Source organism: Siniperca chuatsi, linkage group LG9 (assembly GCF_020085105.1).
Source record: "Siniperca chuatsi isolate FFG_IHB_CAS linkage group LG9, ASM2008510v1, whole genome shotgun sequence".
NCBI classification, from domain to species: domain Eukaryota; kingdom Metazoa; phylum Chordata; class Actinopteri; order Centrarchiformes; family Sinipercidae; genus Siniperca; species Siniperca chuatsi.
Genome location: NC_058050.1, coordinates 11,132,363 through 11,155,579, shown reverse-complemented (window position 1 = coordinate 11,155,579; position 23,217 = coordinate 11,132,363). Strand labels below are relative to the sequence as shown.

General features: G+C 43.0%; 1 protein-coding gene across 3 annotated transcripts in view; it reads left to right on the top strand.

Annotated features, from left to right (window-relative positions):
- The window catches only part of LOC122882039 (nectin-2-like), a 74,683-nt gene that overhangs the window by 35,334 nt on the left and 16,132 nt on the right, over positions 1-23,217 (top strand). The window contains exon 7 of one of the 3 annotated variants that reach the window (XM_044208990.1): positions 5,233-10,369. The exons of the other annotated variants lie outside the window; for them this stretch is intronic. Coding sequence (XP_044064925.1) covers positions 5,233-5,819 — 587 coding nt within the window. The 3' untranslated portion in view covers positions 5,820-10,369. Of the gene's footprint in view, positions 1-5,232; positions 10,370-23,217 lie in introns of those variants that run through there. 3 annotated transcript variants of the gene reach the window in all.

Genomic DNA, 23,217 nt, shown 5'->3' with positions numbered 1-23,217 from the left:
CACAGCCGACCACCTCCTCCCTCCTTCCCACTCCTCTCTTACTCACTGGCAGAAGAGGAGGAGGATAAGATGTGAGCTAAATTCGCCGGCGGTTAAGAGGTGACTGAGGCAACTGGCAAGTGTCATAGTGAAGGAGGTTTGTAGATGGCAGAGAGATGACGAAAAGGAAAGAAAGAGATTGAGTCAGTATTGGTTGAAGTGAAATGAAAGACTGGATGATAGTCGAAGCAGAGCAAGAGAAAGATGTGGAATGACTCCAGATGGGGATGCAACGCAGACCTGTGGAGGCTAATGTGAATGCGTGTAGACAAACAGGGCTAAGAGGGGCCGACAGGCGTGAAATGGCCAGCACCTGCTACATAGCAGGTCCCCCACTCCTCTCTACCCCACAGCTGCATGACACACAGACACACACACACACATATATATATAAATCTACACAATAGTATGTGTCTGTGTGGGTGTTTGCCCGTGTCCTCTGCCCTCAGTCTTGTCCTGTGCTCCTGGAGGCAGAGAGAGGGATGGATGTCCTCTCTTCTCCTTGCCTCTCCTCCTCTCATCTTCGATCCTGCTGCTTAGTCATACATGCAAACGTATCCTACCCTGCTCTCCCCTCCTCTTTCTTTCGATTTATCTCTCCCTCGCTATCTGTTTTGCTGCAGTTTGCTCTTTTCATTGTATCTCTCATCCTCTCAGTTACCATATGCTCTCTCCTCATCCTCCTTATCTCTCTCAGGTTGTCTTTCAGCCTCCCTGAGTCTGGTGTTGATCTCCCTGCTCAGAGAAGAGACTCCTGCCCCCAGCCTTCTCTCTCTCTCTCCCGCCCCTGCCCATGCTATCACCCTCTCTCTCAAAAGCTTAACTCTTAAATACCAGTAGCTCTTCCTTAATCACAGCTTAGTAGTCTCCATCCCTCCATCCATCCCTCCATTCCAGACTCCTCTCGCGGGGGTTCTTGTGTGGCTAACCCAGATTCCCTCCATCTTCTGTCTTGTTTTCCCCCCATCGTTCCTTACAGGGCTGAACCTCAAAAAGTTAAATGTCCCCAATTGAATCCCCCACATGTTCTGCGGGGCTCTTCAGTTCAACGGAAAAAGATTTTCTCTCAATTCTGTACATTCTCTCCCATTTTCAGACTCATCTAAGGAGACAGTTCAAGGGCAAGGGGCTCTGCCATTTTCCTCCACTGAGTTTGTGTGTGTGTGTGTGTGTGTGTGTGTCTGCCTGTATCTGTCTGTGTCTGTCAGTGTGTGTCTCCGGCCATGCGAAAACAGCCAGAGAACAGGTCTGATGGAGCCAAGTCTCCCTCCAGCCTGCAACTGGCCCCCTGCCCACCCCTCATTAGCACACACTCTCTCACTCACACACACACACACACACACACACACACACACACACACACACACATCTCTGTTCAATAAGTTAACATGCTGACAGAGAATACTACTAAGCTATGCTCTAGGTGCAGCCCAGCCCAGCATCAGACCACTGACGACCATAATGGTGTGTGTGTGTGTGTGTGTTTGTGTGTGAGTGTGTGTATGTGACTGTGCATGTTTTTGGGAGGCTGCAGTAGACGTTACTTCCGCTCCATCTCCCTCATTACTTGCGGTCACTTGGAGCTTACAGTCGTGCTGGACGTGACTTTATAAGAAGCATGCTGTTTTTTGGCTTCCACAGTATTGTGTGTGTGTTTGGGGAGGGGGCGGTGGGGGTTGGGGGGCTAGTTACTGTAGTTATGCATGTTTGTTTTTCTATTTTTTTTGTCCCCTTGTTATCCACACAGTATGCATATTGCAGTTTTTCTGCTGGCTCATCCAACAGCATGTGTCTATAAGATGTCCTCTCCTCACCCACTTAAATAAATTCCACTGGTGCTTTTGTTAGGATGTGTCTGGGTCTGTAGTGGGCCTGTACTGGGAGCCTGGGGTGGCTCCTTTACATCTATCTCTTGAATCTTTCAAGTGTTGTCTCCAGAAGGGTAGAATAAAACATGAATCATCCACAAAAGGGTTTACCAGCATAGACTTTGAGAGAGACACTTCAGAACTGGCTTGAGTGACGCATTAAAAATAATTGGATGAGTGGAATTTAGGGAGAATTTGCATTTAAATTTTAGTGTAATTCCCTTTGATGTGACAGCAATGTGTGGCAGCATCCGGCTCCCAGTTTGCACAGAGATTGTTGCCAAGTTGCATGTGCTAGATAGAGCTCCATGGAGCCCGAGGTGATAATGCATTTCTTGTGTTCCTGTTACAAGTGGACACTGAGGGCTAGCTCTCACTCTCATGTGTGTGAACAGGAATGTTTAGCACAGCTCAGGGAGAATAGAAGGAGAGAGAAATTATTAATTTTTCCCCCTAGGCATATGTTGAAAGTGAAGCACAGAGGAGGAGAGCAGAGAGAAAAGTACCATATGACAGAAATACATAACATAAATTGGAGAGATGGCAGGAAAAATTGATTTAGAGGAGACGGAAAGAGTGTATGCAGGAGACAGCTGGTGAAGTGGAGGCAGAGATGGAGAAAAGGGTAGTAGAGGAGAGGAAGAGAAGAACGGAGCACAGTTGTAGTCAGCAGTAGACGACCAATTTCTCTCTTGACAAGAATCAGTGTTACAAGAGTAATTCTGTCAGCTCTCTGTACACTTAACAAGAGGGGCCGGCTTCTTTTGGATTTCAAATGAGAATGACAATAAGAATCAGGCTGATTCGCTACTTTCAAATTTAGGCAGGGATTTCAACAGCAGCGTCTGCTGGTTAATCCTCAGCAGCGGCTGGTGAAAGTGCAGCGAGTGGAAAGGAAAGCTATAGCAACAGAAAGGATGTTCAGCTTTGCTAAGGGTTCTTGATCACTTTCAACCAGGGACTAAAATTAAAAAATTTATTTGCTCACTACAAGTTATTTGGTTTTATTGTGTAGCACATGCGCACAAACCTGAAGGAAGCATGAACACTTTAGAATGATGGATAATAAATAGACTTTATTCCATAAGATGATGTTTCTGCAACAATGTGCTTTCTTCGATTTGAAAGAGTAACATGAAAGCATTTTCTTTATTACATCTGGGACATCCAAATGTACACAAATATCTAAACAGAATAAAAAAAATCAGAATAAAAAAAAATACATGTCTTCAGACAAAATACATCATAAGCCCCAAACTTTAATGCTTTGAACCCTGTAAATGTGGAAATAATATACATTCAGGCATCAGTTTTCCCTTCTATGAAAAGAAGATCTGAAGAGGGTACATTGTTGCAAAAACAGCTTGTGGAATAAAGTCTAAGCTGTATATCCATCACACTGAAGTGCTCCTCCTTGCTATAGACATTATTGTACTTGTTATCTTGTACATATTTCCTTGTTAAATAACCTGTGTCACTTGGAGAACATTTTTATTCAAAGTGCTTCACCATACAGTGAATGCAAACAACATGGGTGGAGTTGACCCTTAACTCTGGCAGTGTTAGTGCCATACTCCCTGCCTAATGAGTTATAGATGATGACCACATGGGGAAAATGGTCACAGGGTCTGTGGGGAGTTTTCACACTTCCAGAAAGCACTTAGAGCCCTGAACTCATGGCCCTGAAAAGCCTGTGCAATGCAGTATCACTGTCATGGTTCTCCTAAAGGCTTTACTTGCTTGTAGTGTCTTAACTATGCCTGGTATCAAACCTCAATACTTTTTGAGTACTGACCAAAATGTGTCCATGCTACCAAGTATTGAAAGCTGGCATTGAATGCTGGGTCAGATTTTTAGTGTGGTTTCCTTAATTTTTATCAGATATTTCCGAAATTTAAATCAGAATTTTGCTTATTTCAGTTTATTTAGGCAAAGTTCTATATGGCTGCAAACATAACCTATGCATTTAAATAGGCTCATTTTGAGAAATAGAAGAAAAGGCTTTTCTAGTAAAACATGTTTATATTCTTCAAAGTAAGGAATCAAGAAAGGTATTGCTTTGGTACCTGTGGTATTGGTACTGAAAGTTAGGTATGTTATTGCCACTGTAAATCAAAACATTTCAAACAATACCCAGAGTTAATCTTAACTGGTGGTTTCTTTCTCTGCAGAAGCTGTTCAAATACCTGCTTTAAAATATTGTACTAATATCACTGCAGAGGGATGTCGAAGGAGTGGGAAGTGTGAGTTCAGAGAAAGAGCACTATATGGTTGACAAGTCATATGGGACGTCTTCACAACCCTGATTTAGATGCCACTACTACTCCCTGGAGTTTTGATACACAAACAGAAATACTGTATATTGGATGGTGGAGCCCTAGTTTTACTTATACCCTCCTTAGCCAGTCTGTACTCTAAGAAAGCCATTGTTTAATTTAAAATCAACTTAAAATGGCTTCTTTTTGTGTGATTGATGGTGTGTGTGTGTCACCAAGAAATGGAAGTCGTGACTAAACCAGTAGTGCTGGAATAAAAATGGACACTCGTATAGGACCGACATGCACTCCAGCAGTGCCTGTGGTTTACAGAAGTGGAGAGGGGTGCCAATCTGTCCCCCTGCTCTCTGTGTTCATGGCTTCCAGGAGGAATTGTCATTCCGCTGTGTCACTTTGTCACTCACTCACTCCACCACCTCCTCCTCCTCTTCTTCTAACTTCCACCCTCCACTCCTCCATCCATCCATCATTATCCTCCTCCTCTGCATGGCCTCCACCTGCTCTGCCCTGCACACACACACAGTGTGTGTGTGTGTGTGCGTGTGTGTGTGTGTGGCTTGCACTTTTTTTTTAACACCCCCCCCCCGTCTTGCCTTGTGATTCGTGGTAAGCCTTGGACAGACCCTGGCCGTTGAAGGGCAACACAGGGGGAAGTGTGGCTGCGACGTTGTTGTGACGTGGCTGTGGGAATGGGGACAGGAGCAGCTCTGAGGGAGAGGAGGAAATGTCCGTGTAGGAAGAGGCTCAGCACACTCACACACACAGCCACACACTTGACTGTACTGACACCTCAGCACTCTTACACACTTCACTGAATACAGTTCAGACCAGCACCAATGACATCATCCAACCCCTATCTTCTTTCTGTGTGCCCCTCTTTTTCTCGTTTTTTTTCCTTGACATTACTCTTTTTTTCCTTCTCCTTTTTATGCTGTCTCTATTTTCCCTCCTGCCCTCTCTCCATGTTTCACACTGTTCTCTTTTTTCCCTTTCTCAACCTTATTCCTTTCTTCCTTTCTCTCCCTCCCTGCCTCTCCTCCCTCCTACAGAGCCCTCAGTGAACCCATCCAATGCCGGCGTGGTGGCGGGAGCTGTGATTGGCTCCCTGCTGGCCCTCCTTTTGGTCGCCGCTCTCATCGCCGTGCTTGTCACCCGTAGCCGTAGGCAACAGCAGGGTTATCGTGCCAATGGCGGCAGTGACATGAAGACGCGCATATTTGGCGGCGGCAAGAAGGCTAGCAAGAATGGCACAGGTGGTGGTGCAGGCAGCAGTGGTGTCGGAGGCGGTAACAACAACGGCCCCATCTACGTTTACAATGAGAGCACATCCCACCAGGGCCTTGGAGAGAAAAACAACCACCACCAGCCGCTCACTATTGGGGGCCGGCCTGAAATTGTTGCCACTACGCCCACCGCCCAAGATATCCTGCTAAGCACTGAATTAGATGATGTTGAAAGGAGGAAGTTTGATGAGCTGGAGGAGGAGGAGAGGTATGACCACTTCACTGGAGGGGCCCCCATCCTTCAACTTCGCCCACCGCATGACCAGGACGATATTATTGGAGATTACCTGGATGATGACATGGAGTCCCAGCGGGATGGCTCTGTCATCTCACGGACTGCTGTCTACGTATAGAGGAGGAAGAGAGGAAAGGAGGAGGAGTAAAAGGAGGGATGGATGATTCCTCCCTAGGATTTTGTGGCTCCAGGGTCTCATCCCTGTCTGATAGAGAAGAGAAAAAATATCACTTTTATTTTTGAAAATTGATTTTAAATATAGCCAATTATTAATCACAGTGCAGCCCCAGAATGGACTGAATGAACAGGAGGAGGGTGTGGTGGGATATTCTGAAAGGAGTGTTGCTGTTATCTGGTCCCTAAGAACTGAAAATCAAACAGAAAGAAACAACCTGGCTGCCACCGCTTCTGCTCATGCTATTGCTATCACTGGGACCTTGACAAGGACTCTTGACAGACAGACTAAAAGAGAGAAACTATGTAGTGTGGGAGTAGGATAATGGAATCATAATACAAGCTTGGCTATAGAGAAGGCAACTCACTTGCATATTCACTCTTATCTTCACCAAAACAGTAGAAGTGGAAGAGGTTGTCAAGCAGTTATGTGTTGCCTGCTATTGTCAGTCCTCCTGTGGGAAACCTTTTGTTTTTGTAACGCATTGTGCTGTGACAGCTTGTGGGTAGTTAGTAGCTAGTGATTGGTTGGGAGGAAAACATTTGAAGGTATAGACAGTAACCATCAGGTGATTTAGAAAAGAGAGCAATGTATTTGCTCTTGTCTACTGGCGAGTTTATATTTCCGCTCTGCCTTCCTCTCAAACTAAAAAAAAAAAAAAAAAAAACATCTCTGCAAACTATCAGTGACGGTAGACACTCTTGAATTTACAAAATTTTAAAAGAAAATTAGGTCCATATGTGCTGCGCAAATACAAGAGCAGCTGAATTTAACAAAGTAAATTTGCAGAGAGTTTGAACTAAGTTCTTAACAAGGTATTCCAATGCAAACTTTTGTACTGTGCCTGGAGGTAAGAGACAGTAAACAAGAGATGAGGGAATAAGGGGTAGCCGATCTGACAGGGTCAAGGGATGGGGGGGGCGGATGCAGGAGGCAGGAGGACTATAGAGGAGCACGTCTCTTCTTTGCTCTTCCTCCTCATCCCCGTCTCTTCAGAGTGCTCCTGACAGGAGGAGCTTGATTGGTAATGAGCCGTGAAGTCGCTCGCTTAGCCAGGACCAACAGATTGCCACCACTTACCGCTTATGACGTGGCGATTCCTCCCTCTCCCACCTCTATCTTTCTATCATTCCTTTGTCTCTCTCTCTCTCTCTCTCTCTCTCTGTCTCTCTCTCTCTCTCGCTCTCTGTCTCTCTCTCTTCATCCCTTGCTCCCAGTGTTTATGGGTGGTGTATGATTTATCCGGGCCAGTGTCGAGGTCAGGGCCACAGAGAGCAGGGGAGTATTTTACTGCTCCTGATGTGTCAAATGCCCCACTTACTCTATTGCAGCCCCAGACTGCCCTGACATGCCAGGGCTTGACTAATCCACCTGCAGTGACCATGTTCACTCCACTGCATGGGCGCTACCTCTGATACTTAGTAAATGGCCGGATGTAACAGAACCCCACCTCCTAAAGAATGACCGTGTTAGGTGTTTAGATTTTTAATGAGATCACCTAATATTTCTTTCCATTAGCGGATGTTGTTAAATGTAGTGAATTGATCGGGAGACATAAAAGGTTGTGTCCACAGCGAAGCTATGGGAGTCATATTGACTAACAGGCAACAAGCAGTGAAATGGCCCTTTATGATGCAGCTTCAGGGCTGATTGTCTCCTGACTGTTAATTTATCCTTCTAACGAGCCACCAGAGGCCCGCTCAGGCAATTATTACTCGTGGCTACTGTACACTGCTGTCTTCGAGGCACAGTGTATACATTTTCATGCGTCACTGTATCTATGTAGCCACTGGATAACTGTGATGGACAATCTTGGAGAGAAGCCCTACTGTAGCTCCTCTAATCATGCTTTTCCTGGCCTTCTAATCAACTCCCCTTTGACCCACTGGGAATCTGGTGAGTGCAGCTTTCGATGACTGTACTGACCTCTTGTTAGATCTAAGATCTGGGTTGCAGTTTACTGCAAGTCATGAGGTCAAATGCAGGGTGACCCATTGCCAAGGGCAAGGATGACTGCGCTTGCCTGCGTATCTTATCATAGCTGCTTTTAACCTTGAACTATAGAGGGGAGAAACACTTGCATACAGTACAAGTATCTGTACAGGGTGAGGAAGTCCTTGTTTGCCATTGTGATGGCTGTTAACCTTCAGAGAGGCGGAGAGAGACTCAGGAGGCAGATAACAAAAACAGAGACAGCATTCAGTGTTTGAGCACCGTCTAGCATATTGTAAGCCAGTGTGTTCAATAGGATTATCGTCTAATGGCCTTAGCTTATACATAAATGCAACTCCTGTCAACCTGGGGTACAGTAAATTTACTCAACACAGCTGATTTGTCACAACCACTCAAAATAAAAATGTATTACTTATTTTTGCACTTGTGTGTATCACAGCTACAATGAGAAATATGAGTGTAATACTTGGTTTCTTGGGTAAAAATAGCGATAAGGGACAAAACTGTTGTATGTACATTTTGGTGTGAGGTATCTGTGTACTATATATGTAAGCATCTTTATTTTTCTTGTGAAAATGTGGATATTTATGAAAATGTAGATATCAGATCGATGGAGCCAGTGTTGCCAGTGTTGTGGAAGTAAAGAGGAAGGTTTGCTAAGCCTAAAGTTCAAATGTCTCAGAGGGCATTCAGAATGTAATTTTTAATCTAATGAATACCTCGGTGGTTTGGGTGTTATACTGAACTGACCGAACAGAGTTTACCTAAAGCCTAAGAGTCGATTTGTATTGGGGGAAAAAATTATATTTGCTTGTATAATTTTTGTTCATGTTAACATTGCCTGCATTTCCACATAATAAGCACACACTATTTTTTGCACAATTGGCTTCTCCTTCTCCTTGACAGACACCCTGCACAATGCAAAAAATACCTACAATACTCATAATTTATCAGGTAGACCGTAACCACACAAGCAACGTTGCGTTCTGTGTTGCACCTGAGTCAGCTCACTGTGTGTGCGTGCGTGCGTGCGTGTGTGTAATTGTGTGTCAGTGGGTATTTCCGTGTTGCTCGGGGGCTTTGGGACATCTCTCACTGCCATTGGGGCTGTAACCTGAGTAGCCACCCTTTGTCACCATGGAAAACTGGCAAACTGAAGATATTATTGTGCATTTCGAAGACACACTCACTCGCGCACACATACCGTACATATACATACGCAGAATGCAGAGAAACATTCGCCCACACACAAACACCCCTCAGTCACTCTCATTATGCTCACTCCCACAGCCAAACTGTGCAGAAGACACCTCATACCTGACAACTCTGCCATCTCCTGACATAAGCCCATACAAAAATGTGCTCGCATAGCTGCACACAAACGTACACACACAAAGACAGTTCTTCTTTCTCCTCTTCTTGCTCAGTGGCTCTGTCAGGACATATACCGTGTCCTGTTACTGTGGAAGGAGCCACAGCATGATGTGTTCCTTGCTCCACTGCTTTCTATTCCCCTAATAGTCCAACCTGTTCCCAAATAAATGACCATGTAGAGCAGAGACGACTTCATATTCAGGGACACACACCTTTCACTCAGTGTCAGAGAAACAGACTTTTTAAGAAACTGTTTGACCGTTCCGCCTTTTGTTCTACACAGGAAATATAGCTTTCATAAAAATGCCACTGCGCTGACCTCCTCCCCCTCCCAGATCCCTTCAAATGCTTTTAGAGAGTCGCAATTTCCTACTCGTCTCCAAAATGTTGTTTTCGACTTCTCTCACTTCAGCCATCTCCACCACCGCGACCGCCTCCACAGACACGCACACACACCGTTGCCACCCACCACGGCACCCAAGTAAGGCTTGTCAGACAAAATGCTTTTAGAAAAATCCACGATCCTGACCTCGGGTCTAGCACAAGGTTAGATAGTCAAAATATCCAATACTTTTATTTTCTAGAAAGCCACATACTGTTGCTATTTCTTCGGCTCCAAACATCTGATGACTAATCAAAGCCTTAACATCTCCCATCTCACTTGCATAAAAGAAAAAAAGAGAAAACCTTCCTTTGTACATAGTATAAATATATAAATATGTAGCAGAGAAAAATAATTACTAATTTATGGTGTCACGTTTGTGTATTTCTCAGTGACAGCAAGCATGAAGGATTTATTTTCTCCTATTACAGTTTCTTCTCTTTTCTGTTATTTTGCAGTGCTTTATAATTTATGTTTTCTGAGTGCTTTATTCTTGACTGCTGCGCTGTGATTATTGCCAAAACTGGCAAATGTGCTTCTTCTATACAAATGAACTGTATACACAACAAGACAGTCTTACCCCAAAATGTGCTTTTTATTATTGACTGCTTTGTGTAAAAGTTGGTTTTTTTGTTGTTGTTTTTTTTTTTTTTTTTTAAATTTCAAATTTATTTTGGTCTTTGAAAAAAAAACTGAATTAGAATTGTTGTCACCATTTTGTCGTGTCTTTCTATATTTTTTCGGATTTGGTTGCTATTAAAGATTCCTTGATTTTTGAAATGTTCCAGTGTTGCTGCGTGTGGTATCTGTTTCTCCTTTTCTTCCCTCTGTCTCTTTAACACTTGAGGTTAGCTTGGATGACTGAGGAGCTAGATTGAATAGCAGTGCCAGTCATTGATTCTCACTGATTAGATTTATAGATTAATTGATCGGGATATGAAGTGGCCTCTCTGTCTCTTGTCACCCATCCTTCACAGTCCAGATACACCACCTCCCTGTTTTGTTTTTGTTTTTTGTTTTTTTCACTCTCATTTCCTGGTCTGGCTGTTTGTCTCATTTCAGTTTTGATGTGTGTGTGTGTGTGTGTGTGTGTGTCAACAGAGGTGTGATAACAGGCTTATGGGAAACTGAGCACAGGAATAGGAGAAGCCATTTTGTGGATTACAATTGTCCTGTACTCAAGCTCCACCTCCTCCCAGTCTCACTGATTTTGTATATGTGTCCTGGTTGGCTGATGTAAACTTGCTGCCTTGGTAACAGGTATGTAGGAGACTGCTGTAGTTGTTTAAAGGCCACATTTTTCTATGATGATACAAAGCACACATGCACATATTTAAAGATGCATATACACACATATATATAATCATTATATTCAGTGGGCCTCCAACACCTCTCGCAAATACTGTGTATACACACACACACACACACACACACACACACACACACACACACAGAAGGATAGAGGTGAGGAATGTGGTGCTGTAGCTTCAGTGGTTTTCCTGAGACAGTTTGTGTTTTCAATTGGGGAATGTGCAGGCCAAGCTGAAACTCTGTGAATGGAGCACCTCTCAAAGGCTGCATTGTTTGAACTCTGCCTAATCCAAACTGGTTTGGTTAAATTTTAATTGAAGGGCATGTATAAGGTTGTCAGTGTGTGTACAGGTTTATGTATGAATGTTCTGGCATGTGAGTGAATGTGTGTGTTCATGCATGTATGTGCACCTGCCTTTGGTTTACATACAAGTACCCCCTCTGTGTCCCCATCAAACGATACAATCAAGTTCTGCTGTTAACATCCCCACAATAGTGACAGTTGGTTTATGGCGGTTATGGCAGCATGTCCTCAATATTTGCCTGGTACTTTGATGTCGTCATGTATCTGTGTGTCATCCTGGCTCCTTGTCACAGTTCATTTTTGTTGCAGGCCTCTTCTGTCAATGCACAGCTATTTACTGTGAGTCCAGCCCACCATCTGGCCTCTCTAATTGCTTTGGATTTGAGGCTGGCGAGATGGAGAGCACTTACACACACAGACACACACTCACACACAGACAGATACACTCTGACTCCTTTGGTTTTCTAGCCGAATATAAAAGACTCGAGCACAGCAGAAAGGCTTTTAAGCTGCAGCTAGTAGTAATAACAGCTCATGCAACACTTGCGTTTTTGCCTGCGATTGTCACAGAAAAAAAAGTATGCACCTCATGTGAAAGCGGTGACCCCGTAAACGCAGAACCTGCGCAGAACCTGGCCTATTTGAGCGCCGAGCAAATAACCTGGATCTGAAGCCAAAGTGACAGCAGCTACGCCAAGCACTACCACTGTGTTCAACATTAGCTTACAGTGATGAGACATGGTGCAGTGCCCCTGGGCAATCCGGCTAGCTGGTAGTGGCCCTGTTTATACCAAGTTGTGTGTGCGTGTGCGTGTGCGTGTGCGCGCGTAGGAATGTCATTAGACAAAGAATGAGCATGTAAGTGTGTTCTTTGGTCATACAGCGTGCTAAAGAAGTATATTCATGTGTTTAGGCACCCATTGAGTGCTTTGCTGGGTTGCATACTGATCAGATTTCTGAAGGATTTCTGAAGGATGTTTGTGTGTGAAAGTATTTTATGAACTTGAGTGTTATCAGATTATTTGGTGTTTGTGTGAGCACAACCATGTGATGAGTGTGTGTGTGTACTTGTTCACACGTGTGTTTGTACATGGCTGTATATTTAACTTCAGCTCTGGCAGTTACAGCAGTGTTGATTAAACATCTCATGGTGTGTGTGTGTGTGGATTAGCACACAGACCCTCTTTGGGCTCTCTCTGCTGATAACTGCAAACACAATGCTCCTCATTTAACCTCTCACCCTCTGGCTCCAGACCTGACTAATAAATCCCAGAGTGAGTGATGAATGGCCAGGACTGTTGCATGGATGTCTTAGTGAAGAATGTGGTGACCTGGGCCTTCACAGTGATTTAAGCAAGTGTCTCCCTCTGACCTCAATTATGAAAGTAGGTTCCTGCATATTTCTATTGGCTTTAAAGCAACTGGCTTTTCTCTCTTGCCTGTGGTGAATCATCAAATCTCCATCTGTGTGTGTCTTACACACTTGTCAACAGTGATATGTCTCTCATTATTTTGGTTCTGTACTCCAGCACATTGGATTTGAGTCATAGCTCTTAGTATAGTACATAGTCCTTCAGTTTTAGGACAATGACCCCAAGCATGGAGACAAGGTAATTAATGAATTTTATGGCCAAATAGTGGAATGTTCTTCACCTAGTCAGTCATCTGACCTCAGTCCAAGCAAGTGTTTCATTTTGCTGAAGACTAGACTGAAGGAGAAAAGCCCCTGAGAAAAGCAAGACATGAAGATGGCTGCAGTACAGGCCTGACAGTACATCGCAAGGGGAGATAACAAGTGTCTTGTGATGTCTCTGGGTTTAGATGAACTTTTCAAAGTTCGTGTTAACTTGTCCATTTACTTTCTTTCCCTTTTATATTGTTTAACAAGACTAAGAGTCTACAGCCATGCTAGCAGCTCTGTGAGGCTGTACTTTGGCACAGCAGTGCATTGAGCTAAATGCTAATGTCAGCATGCTAAAATGCTCACAGTGACAGTGCTAGCATTCTGATGTTTAGGTATAATTTTTACCATGTTCACTATCTTAGTTTAGCGTGTTAGCGTGCTAATATTTGCTAATTACAACTAAACACAAAGTACAGCTGAGTCTGATAGGAATGTCATTAGTTTGGTATTTGGTCATAAACCAAATTTTGACCTAATGACTTGATGCTGGACCTTCATTGCATGTCATACCCCTCTCTCGTCACATTTCCTGTCTCTCTCTCTGGGGTGACTATTGAAATATATTCCAATTTATTGCTTTCACTGCTCACTTTCACACTGTTGTTTTATTGAAATGAAATTTAAATCAATATTTTTTTAAAATCTCGTGTGGAGTTCTTAATTTCACGCTGTCTGAGCCAGTTTGTGACAAATTGGGGTTTGTTGACAATTTCGGTGTCAGTATGTAACAGACCAATTTGGTGTCTATGGTGGTTTGCGAAGGTTAAATTAGGAACTTTTCAGTGGCACAGGATACAGTGCCATTGGAATTATATCTGTTTGTTTTGTGGGGAGGATATGATGTCTGCTCTAATCTACTGTCTTCTCTTAGTTTGGTTTCTTTTATGGAGTTTGTTTTGGGTGGAAGCTGAGAAGGCAGAAGCTTCAGGCAACAACCACTCATCCACTGTTTACTCTGGAAACAGGCATTACTTTATTACCTAAGATGTTAATGAAATGCAGATGAAAATAAGAGTTCGTCCACACCTTATTATATACGAAAAATGCATTGTCATAGACTGGGAAACTGGGTTGATTGACAACATCAATTTCAACAAAAATGTCCCAAGGGGAGTAACCTTATGTCGAAGTAATGAACACAATTTTTAACAAGAGAGGGTGCTTTAGAAGTACCAGATTGGCAAATGTATTTCTTTCAGTAGTAGAGTATTGTTGTCATGTCAAGCAAGGTGAAAGCAGAGTGCAGAGGTTACATTTGTAAATAATCACAGGAAATTGGAAATTGTATCATTCCTCTTCCTCAAGCGGTAAATGATAACATATGATCTTCTGGCTTCTGGTCATTCAGTTTTGTTTAGATGTGTGTGTCTAATACGCACGCACGCTCACACACACACACACACACACACACACACACACACACACACACACACACATACACATACACACACAAACTCATATAAATACCCACCCAGGCAGACAGACAGAGGGAAGTGGATGCTCCTGTTTCCCCTGGAGGCCCCTGGGTTTTTACTCTTCCTGTCCCGTGCTGACAGGGCTGGAGGTAACTGGGTGGTTGCAGTGCATTGTTGGGCGGATGAGGCACGTCTCCCCTGGGGTAGCACATGCTCGGCCAACTGCTGGGAGAGCAGAGAAGGGCAGGGAGAGAGGGATAGAATGAGAGAGGTAGTATGGAGGGAGGGCAAAGAGGGTGTAATGGTGTGAGGAGAGTGGAGGGGTGAGATCTGAGGCCTTGTCAATTGGCAAAAGCTACAGAGACCTAGCCTGTATATAAATTTAACAGTGACTAATGCAAGATTGAATAAAAGTGGACAAGAGAAGAAAGAACGAGAGGAGGAGTTTGGAGATAGCAAAGTGGCAAAAACAGAACAGAGAAAGGGAGACGAAGCCTGATTAAAGATGGAGTGGAGACGGCTGAGTGAAGGGAGGAGGACGATGAGGGCTGAGTTGTTGCAGCTGTGTTGATTTAGCTTCTCACAGATCAGATTGTGTGTGTGTGTCTGTGTGTGTGTGTGTGTGTGTGTGTGTGTGTAAGAGAGAGGTGGTAAAGAAGCTTTGACGTCCTCAGAACGTCGCTGACCTCAACACACCTGCACAAACACCCACCATCACCAAATGAAAGATGCAGCTTGTGTTTGTGAGTTAAAAGAGCCCCAAAAGGTCTTCATGCTGTGACTTACCTGGAACAAATCCTGTTCTAGAAAATACAAAAACAAAGAACATTATGTGAATGCATCATGACCACCAGGGAGTGTAGCTTTGAGCTAAGTGTTCACGTGTGTGTGTGACTGTGTGGGTATGAATAAAAGAGATTTATATCAGGGAAAGAATGGTTTGTTGCTGCTCCTAAGAATAGATTCTGTGACGGAAATGATTTTGATGCTGTATGCAAGTCTGTGTGTGTGTGTGTGTGTGTGTCTCATTTTGTGTATTTGCCCTCGAGTGCTTTGCAGATCAAATGCACTTGCTGTTTAATTCACCGTCTCAACAGGCAGCTCTTACAAAGTACATGCACGCACTGGCACATGCACGTCTGCATAACTTCAGATATAAACATACAGAACGAGAGATGAATATGGAGATAAAAACGAAATAAGTCTGCAAATATTTGGTCTTAGGGACTGGAGATAGTCTTCTGGGGACTGCCAAGTCTGTAGTAAATGGTGGATGATTGAGTTCATGTTCATTTGTGCATGTAACTGCTATGCAGATGTTTGCCTGCCTGTCCAGAATGTGCATGCAAATGTATGTTTTTGGTTTTTTTTCTGTGTGGGAGTTTATCACAAATGTTTTCTGAGTGCTGTTGAAAAACTTTGTGCCGCTCTGTATGTTTTTCCTTATATGTTTTCAAAATTTAATCAGAATTGAATTATATCATACTATTATAATTAAACTAGTCGGTGTAGTCATTACCGTTGTGTAAGTATTTAGGGTGAAATGGCTGATCACTATCATAATGTTACTAAGAATAATTTCTGATGTCTGTCACCATATGAAAAATGTAGGCAAAATTACATATAAATCAATCAATGTTCAATGCAATGAACTCTGTTCCGCTGTTATGCATTCCATCAAACAAAACTAAAAAGAGAAAAGCCCTTTTTAATGCTAATTTTAAATAAAATTGTTAATAGGATGAGCTAGAACTTAATTCATCATGAAGTATCACCCAGCTCTATATACATTTATTGGCTTCCTGTGTCTGCTGGTACATACAGTTTGGTGAAGTGATGGAGCGGACTGGACTGTGTGCCCTCATCAGCAGTCTAGAGTGACGTTATCTGCGCTGGCCGGTTCCCCTATAGGGTTCAAGTCTTCTCTGCTTTCTTTGTTTGACATTAAATAACAGTTCATACTGAGGAGAGGACTGTCAGAACTTCATAAAATTGTGTGTGTGTGCGCGCGTGTATCTTTGTCTGCTCATGTGCATGTGTCAGCTCCTCCTTTATAACCACAGACTGCCTCCCCATTCACCCGTCTGTCATCTTATCTAGACATCTCTTTTCCTGTAATCACTTCTTCTGCCCCATCCTCTTCTCTGATGCTCCTATCTTCTTATCGCCTGCTGTAGACTAAATGTTAGAGCATTGTGAATCTGTTATAGAACGGTGTGTGTGTGTGTGTGTGTGTGTGTGTGTGCGCGCGCGCAGCTCTGTATGTGTGTCTTTGTATTACTACATCCAACACTGTCCAACCAGTCCTCGGGTGTAAAATCCTCTCATCATTCCACTTCCTCTTTTCTCATTTCTAACACATCTCCAATCACTTGCTATTGAACCTAGAGGCATCATTTTAAAAGGGAAATACATTATTGATTCAACCCATTAATTATTGCTCCAAGAAACAGAAATCTGTATGCACAACATCAAACTGCTCCAAGCTGTTAAATCGTTGGTAGTGACTGCTCTAAGACACTGTCCCTTACTTGTTTCTGTGTGTGTGTTTACATGCGTTTACGTGTGTGTGTGTGTGTGTGTGTGTGTGTGTGTGTGTGCCTCATGTAGAGCCACTATGGTGATATTTGACCACATTGCAGCACCTGCTGTGGGTCTCTGTATGTCTCTGGCCCCTTGTTAACCCCTCATCTCCTTCAGGGTCCTCAGTGATTTCAACTACCTCGCCTGTCACTCAGCCCCACAGCCGAGGCATCATGGGTAAAGCTGGGCTCACACTACAGGAGTTTTGGGCCAATTTATCCCCGATTCACCACTCCCAACAATCGGAAGAGAAATCTGGTCTGGGACGGTAGTCTGTACTGATGTTCGGCCTAGATTATCTGGTAATGTGAGGGGTTTACAGATCCAGTCTTAAGCCTCCCGACCTGTTCGCAGACTCATCTGGGCTGCCCCGATAATATCAAACATTTTTGATATTCAGAATTTAAAATGTGGATGATTACGTCAGTACTTTCTGAGCAGGAGCACAATAGCCAATGAATGAGACAAGTCTACAAGGAGACGGTGATGCTGGCGGTGTTGGCAAGCAATGGTAAACATGCACCACCTCCATCTCCATTTTTTGTTTACGTCTGCTTCCTCATGAGATCACATGAGGTGGTGTATTGGCCCCTCTGGCACGATAATCTTAATAATATTTTGTAGTTTGTGATACGCTATTATTTTCAAATCTTGTAGTGTGTGCATGTTTGAGATTAGAGAGGAACATCTGTGAAGCTTCACCTTATGTGAGTGATGCAACCCGATTTCAAAATCAGTTAGGATTTTAAAACTCCTGTAGTGTGAGCCCATCTTAACAGCCCCGACTCAGTTGAAGTGCACTACAGTGTATAACGTGAGAATGGGGGGGGGGGAGTTTAGAAACTAGCTCAGCATTGCCATGCGAAGCACAGCCACGCTGCACCATCCCCTGTCCGTTTAACTGTCAGCTTCGGGCAGTGATGGAATAAAATACGGACAAAAGGTCTTATCTTAGAGAAGGAAATTAAATATTATTCAAATTTGGCTTTTGGCATCACAGGGGCTCTACGTGAAATGTTTATAAACACGAGTTGATTATCGTTCTCACAAAAAGTGGATGTGATCTTGCCACCTCGACAGTAATAACTGGTTCATCCCAGCCTCAGACCTCTGATCTCACCAGCCTGCCTTCAACAGGAGCATTGATGCAGAATTATGCTCTGTTCACTGTGTGTAATAGTTGGAACTTCTTTGTTGTGCGCTAACAAAGGGTATTAACTACAAAAAGAGATGGCACTGAGCACTCACAGGGTGCGTGAATGCAGGTCTCACATTTTGATTAATTTATGTTCCAGTACATTTCAGTTTTCCTAAGTCATTACCCTCCCAAACGGCCGCCGTTCCCAGGAGATTGAGACAAACAACACTCTTATAAACAAGTACGTGCTCTGGTCCAATCTTCATGTTTCTGGTCTCTTTATCGTCTTGTGTTTGTGCGGCGGTTTACATGCTGTCTCCGGGAGTCTGTGTGCCATCATATGGCTCTCAGTTCCCTGTTATTTATCTGTGTATTACACACACTGTCCAGGTACTGCTCGCAGGTCGTTTATCCTCCGTAGGTCCCCACCTTCCTGATATATGGAGCTGTTACATTTCTATATCACAACACGCATGCCTGCAGAGCAAACACCCTTACATACTGTACTGTCTAGCACCAGGTTTACCATGGTGTGTGTCTGGGTGTGTTAAAGGTTACGTGTGTGTGTTGTCTTTAGTTTTTCCTGGTCATTTATCCTATTTTACGGCCCTTTACTCTGCTGTCCTCCTCTTAATACCACTTTTACTCGAGTGCTTCAGGGTTTTCTGTCCCCCAGTTGCTATTCATTAGTGTGGATAGGTGGAGAGATAGAAAGAGACTAAGGCAGTGTTTAAATGTGGCTTCTTCCTGATTTTTATGTTACTGTACTATTAATATGTAGGGCTGCAACTGATGATTATTTTCATTACTGATTAATCTGCAGATTATGTTTTGATTCATCATGTGGTCTATAAAATGTCAGAAAATTGCTTATTATCATAATTTCCAAAAGCCCAAGGTGTGATGTCTTCAAATGGCTTGTTTTTTCCGACTAGCAGTTCAAAACTCAAAGATATTCAGTTTGCTATCACATAAGACAAAGAAAAGCTGTAAATCCTCACAATTTAGAGGCTGGAACTAGGAAGTGTTTTTTAACTTTTAACCATTAACCAGTTATCTAAATAGATGCCAATTATTTTTCTGTCAATCAACTAATGATTTGAGCTCAATTTATAGGATATGGATGTGATGTTTTTCTTTTTGTTTAAGAAGAAATACATTTTCATATACAATTTGTTTTCCATGTAGATTCAGAAAGACTATGTTCATCACAAGCAATGGAAATTTGTTTTTGACATATTTGACTGTAATAATAAAGTAAAAACAAATTGCATAAAAAAATAGTAAAAATGGAGTTGGCGTGCATGTAATGAATAAATATGCACATTTTTTAAGGCATTTTATGGGCTTATATTTATTGTGTGTTGGCGGCAACCGTGTGTGTGTGTGTGTTTGTGTCCCTCTTAGTGAGTAGGCAGCGTATTACTTGTCTTGGTGCAATGAGCCAGGCCTTGTATTAGGCAGGTTGAGCTGCAGGGAGAATTTTGTAACACTTGACCTGTTTCACTGAGTCATTTGTGTAGATGAAGAAAGAGAGGGAAAGGAGAGCAAGTGGGGGGGCAACAGCACAAGTGGTTAAGGGTGATTGGAGGGATGAGTGACAATGAAAAGTGATTGTGAGGGGGATAGAGAACAACAGCTGGGGGAGCCAGAGGGAGGAGAAATGAGATGACAGGGCCTTCATATTTCTTCTTTCTTACTTTCTCTCTCTCCATCTCTTTCTCTAACCCATCCCTCCATCCCTGTCCTTCATTCAGCAGCCTCTCAGGCAGGTCTGACTGAGTCGCACCGCTCCTCATTACTCACCCCAACCTTAAAGTTCATAAGCACAAACTTAGCACTTTAAAATGCAAGAATATCAAACTTCTTTATGTAACTTCTGCTGCCTGATATCGGAGTTTTTGTGTATGTGAATGCACACGCATAGTCCCGCTTTCTGTGCGTCTTGGTGCATGTGTTGTTGAAAATCCTTGATGCCAGCTCTCCACATAGATATTAATAGTGTAGTTTTTCATTTAGGGAGCTCAGCTGGTGGTCTCCTGCCTTGGAGGAAGAGTTAAAGCTGTATATCTGCATCACTGGCTACTTATTCTCTCTCTATCCTCCCTTCTTCCTGTCCTCACATTCCCTGTGTGTGTGTGCACTTTTAGTTTTTTTCCCTTTCGGTGTAGTGAATATAAAGTAAAGCAGTGGTAAGGACAGTGAGAGACATATAGAAAATGTTAAAGGGTCAGTTCACCCCAATAACAAAAAAGCCTTTTGTCACATAGCCCTCGTGGTATCCAGCCATGCAGATAATTTGGACTTTTATTTGTCCAGGCTTTGAGGAATTTAAATTTAACCACTTTCCAAATAGTCCCAATAAAAACTGTTCACAATATTGTCTGCGGATTATCCAGAGTAACAGGGACACTGATTCTGGAAAGACATGTTGCTGTTTATTCTTTGAATATCGTTTTTCAGACCCCATTTACACGGATTACATCGGAATGCAATCGGATCAGCCAGACCACATCTGGAGGTGGTTTGGCTTGCATTGTGATCAGATCACAGCCATGTATAAATGCAATCTGTACAGTGACCGCATTCTTAAGAAAAAAATCACCTAACTCCGCCTCTTCCTCCTCAAGTCCCCAGGAACAGAGCTGGCCTGTGAAACAATTTTGGTGTAGTGGTCGGATGGGGTATTGCAACTTTCACGTTCATCACGTGACACACACTGGCCCAAAAAGCATTTTTCAAAAACACAATCATTGGAAAAGGAGTGGCTGTAAAACCCAACAAAATTACTCTTTTTATTCTGAATTGACAAATACAGTTAGATCCATTTGGTTCGTCATTTGGAATGTCTAGAAGAGCTGTATGATTCAATTATTTTAACTAGAATGCTTATTAATGGTGTAAATGCAAAGGTTAATTGATTGCATGCCATTATCTAGATACTGGATCCAGATACAGATCACATGTTAATACCAGATGTAAATTGGGGCCTCAGCGCGGTGTGCACCGCAGATACATGTAAAATTCCATTCACCTCTATTGTATTGTGGTGTCAGTAGAAATCTGAGACAGATATAGGATAATTTGGCCAAATAAAACCAAAACTATCTTCTTGGCCAGATATCACAAGTAAGAGAAAAAATTGGGGTGAACCGAGCTTTTAATACTTAATGTCTTGAACCTTGTTGCCCCATGAGTGGATCAGTCAAACTCTTGCTGTGCAGAGTAACATGGTTCAAACTCTCAGAACGTTATTTCAAATGTGAGCTGAGATCTAAAAGTCTGCAAAGAAATCAAATATATTGATTGAATTTTCATCATATAGAATTACATCATATGTAGCTTCAATTTAAGAGCTGGAAAATGCTACACAATATATGATACCGTCGAATACAGTAAGAGATTATTTTAAGCCTTCAAGCTACTGAAGGGGAAATAAAAGGGTACAACTCAGTTATGGAGAAAAAAGTAAACAAAAATGCAAAAAATTCCCCTTGTCTCACTCCATTCTCCTTCAAATCTGCTTTCATTACCCTCCTTGTCCCCTGATCTCCCTTGTCGCCTACTCTGCCACTCCTGCCACAACTGTGTACAGTACAGTTGTGGCCCTTCAGTTCTGGTGTGACGGCTGGCGTGGCAACTGCTGGCTGCCAGCACATCCTCTGGTGATACGAGTCCCGCCGTCAGTCGACACAGAGCCTGGTGTTTAGTGACATTTAGCATTTTACCACAAAAATTATGCATCAGTGTTGACATTCAGCCTTATGCATAAAATTCATGATGTATGTGGCAGTTCCTGTAGGCGCTGCAGCACAGAGAGAGGCAAGGAGTATGTCACAGCTGAGGCACGGACACACACAACATCCCCACACACACACACACACACACACATAGAGCATATATATAATAGCTCTACTGCATATACACACACACACTTATAAAAAATAAATTCCCTTACACATCCTCATGAACTTAGATCAAACTTCATGAATACATTTGAAAGTGTTTCTTTCCATTATTGTGTCTTCATTATGGATTCAAGAAAAAAACCCTACTCCTCTACACACACACAGACACACACACACACTTACGCACACCTCTCCCTGCGGTACTTCACTTTATTCATTCTTCGCAGATTAATTCTGGAACGGCACTTTTTATGATCCCCAATTTATGTCAGCAGTCAGGCAGGCCTCTCCCCTCCGCTGACTCTCCCCTTATCTCCTCTGCCTCATGTCTCTGTCTCCCTCTACATGTGCGCTCAATGAAACAATGGTACTTTCTAGTAATGAGCAATGAGTTTGTCAGGTTTTAAAAGGAGAGGAAGACAAATGGAGGGAGGGAACGAGAGGATGGGAAGATAATGGGTTTCTGTGGTGATTAACATTCCAGAGTGGCGCGTCAAAGAAAGTCTGACTGTCCTATTGTGTCTTTACTGACAGCCAAATGAACGGAGGTCTCGGGACTGGTTTCGTCTGTAGCACAGAGGGTAATAAACATACCATGTCTAATCTACATCTTCGGTGCCGGGGTGTCTGTGTGTGTCTGAGCATCTCCACATGTTACTGTGTGAACTGAGAGTGACACATTCACCCTTTTCTTCTTTTGAGAATAAACCCGTGTTTACACAATGCAGCCGGCGGAATGGTGAGTGAGCTTTTATTCTCTCGGTCAGTGAGTCAGCTGGCTAGCTGACTAACCGGTCATTCAGTCTGTCGGGTGGAATCACCAGGTTCCTGCCACGCTGCTGTGACACACCTGTCACCTAGAGCAATAGGGACCGAGCTACATAGGTGTGTGGTATTCTCCAAAGCAGGAAATCGTGTTAAGCAAGCCACTGTTCTATTATACTGAGAATGACATCATTCCTGTTGCGTGAATAGCTGTTGACATACAGGATTTACTGAAATGGTGGTAAGTGTTTTGCACACAGGTGCAGCTTGCACCTGTCGTTTCTCTTATTAATTCAATAGGCAGTGAAGTAGTTCATAGTACTGCATGGAAGATAGATGCACAGATACACATAGCTTCTATTTCTTCAAAATATAAAAAACAGTCACTTAACCTCTAGAATCCAAGCCTGTAGTGACTTATGGATCAATAAAACTCCATGTTATTCATTTCAACTAGAGCTGAAACGATTTGTTGATTAATCGATTAGTCGATCACAATTTTGAGTTGTTTTTCAAAAAAACAA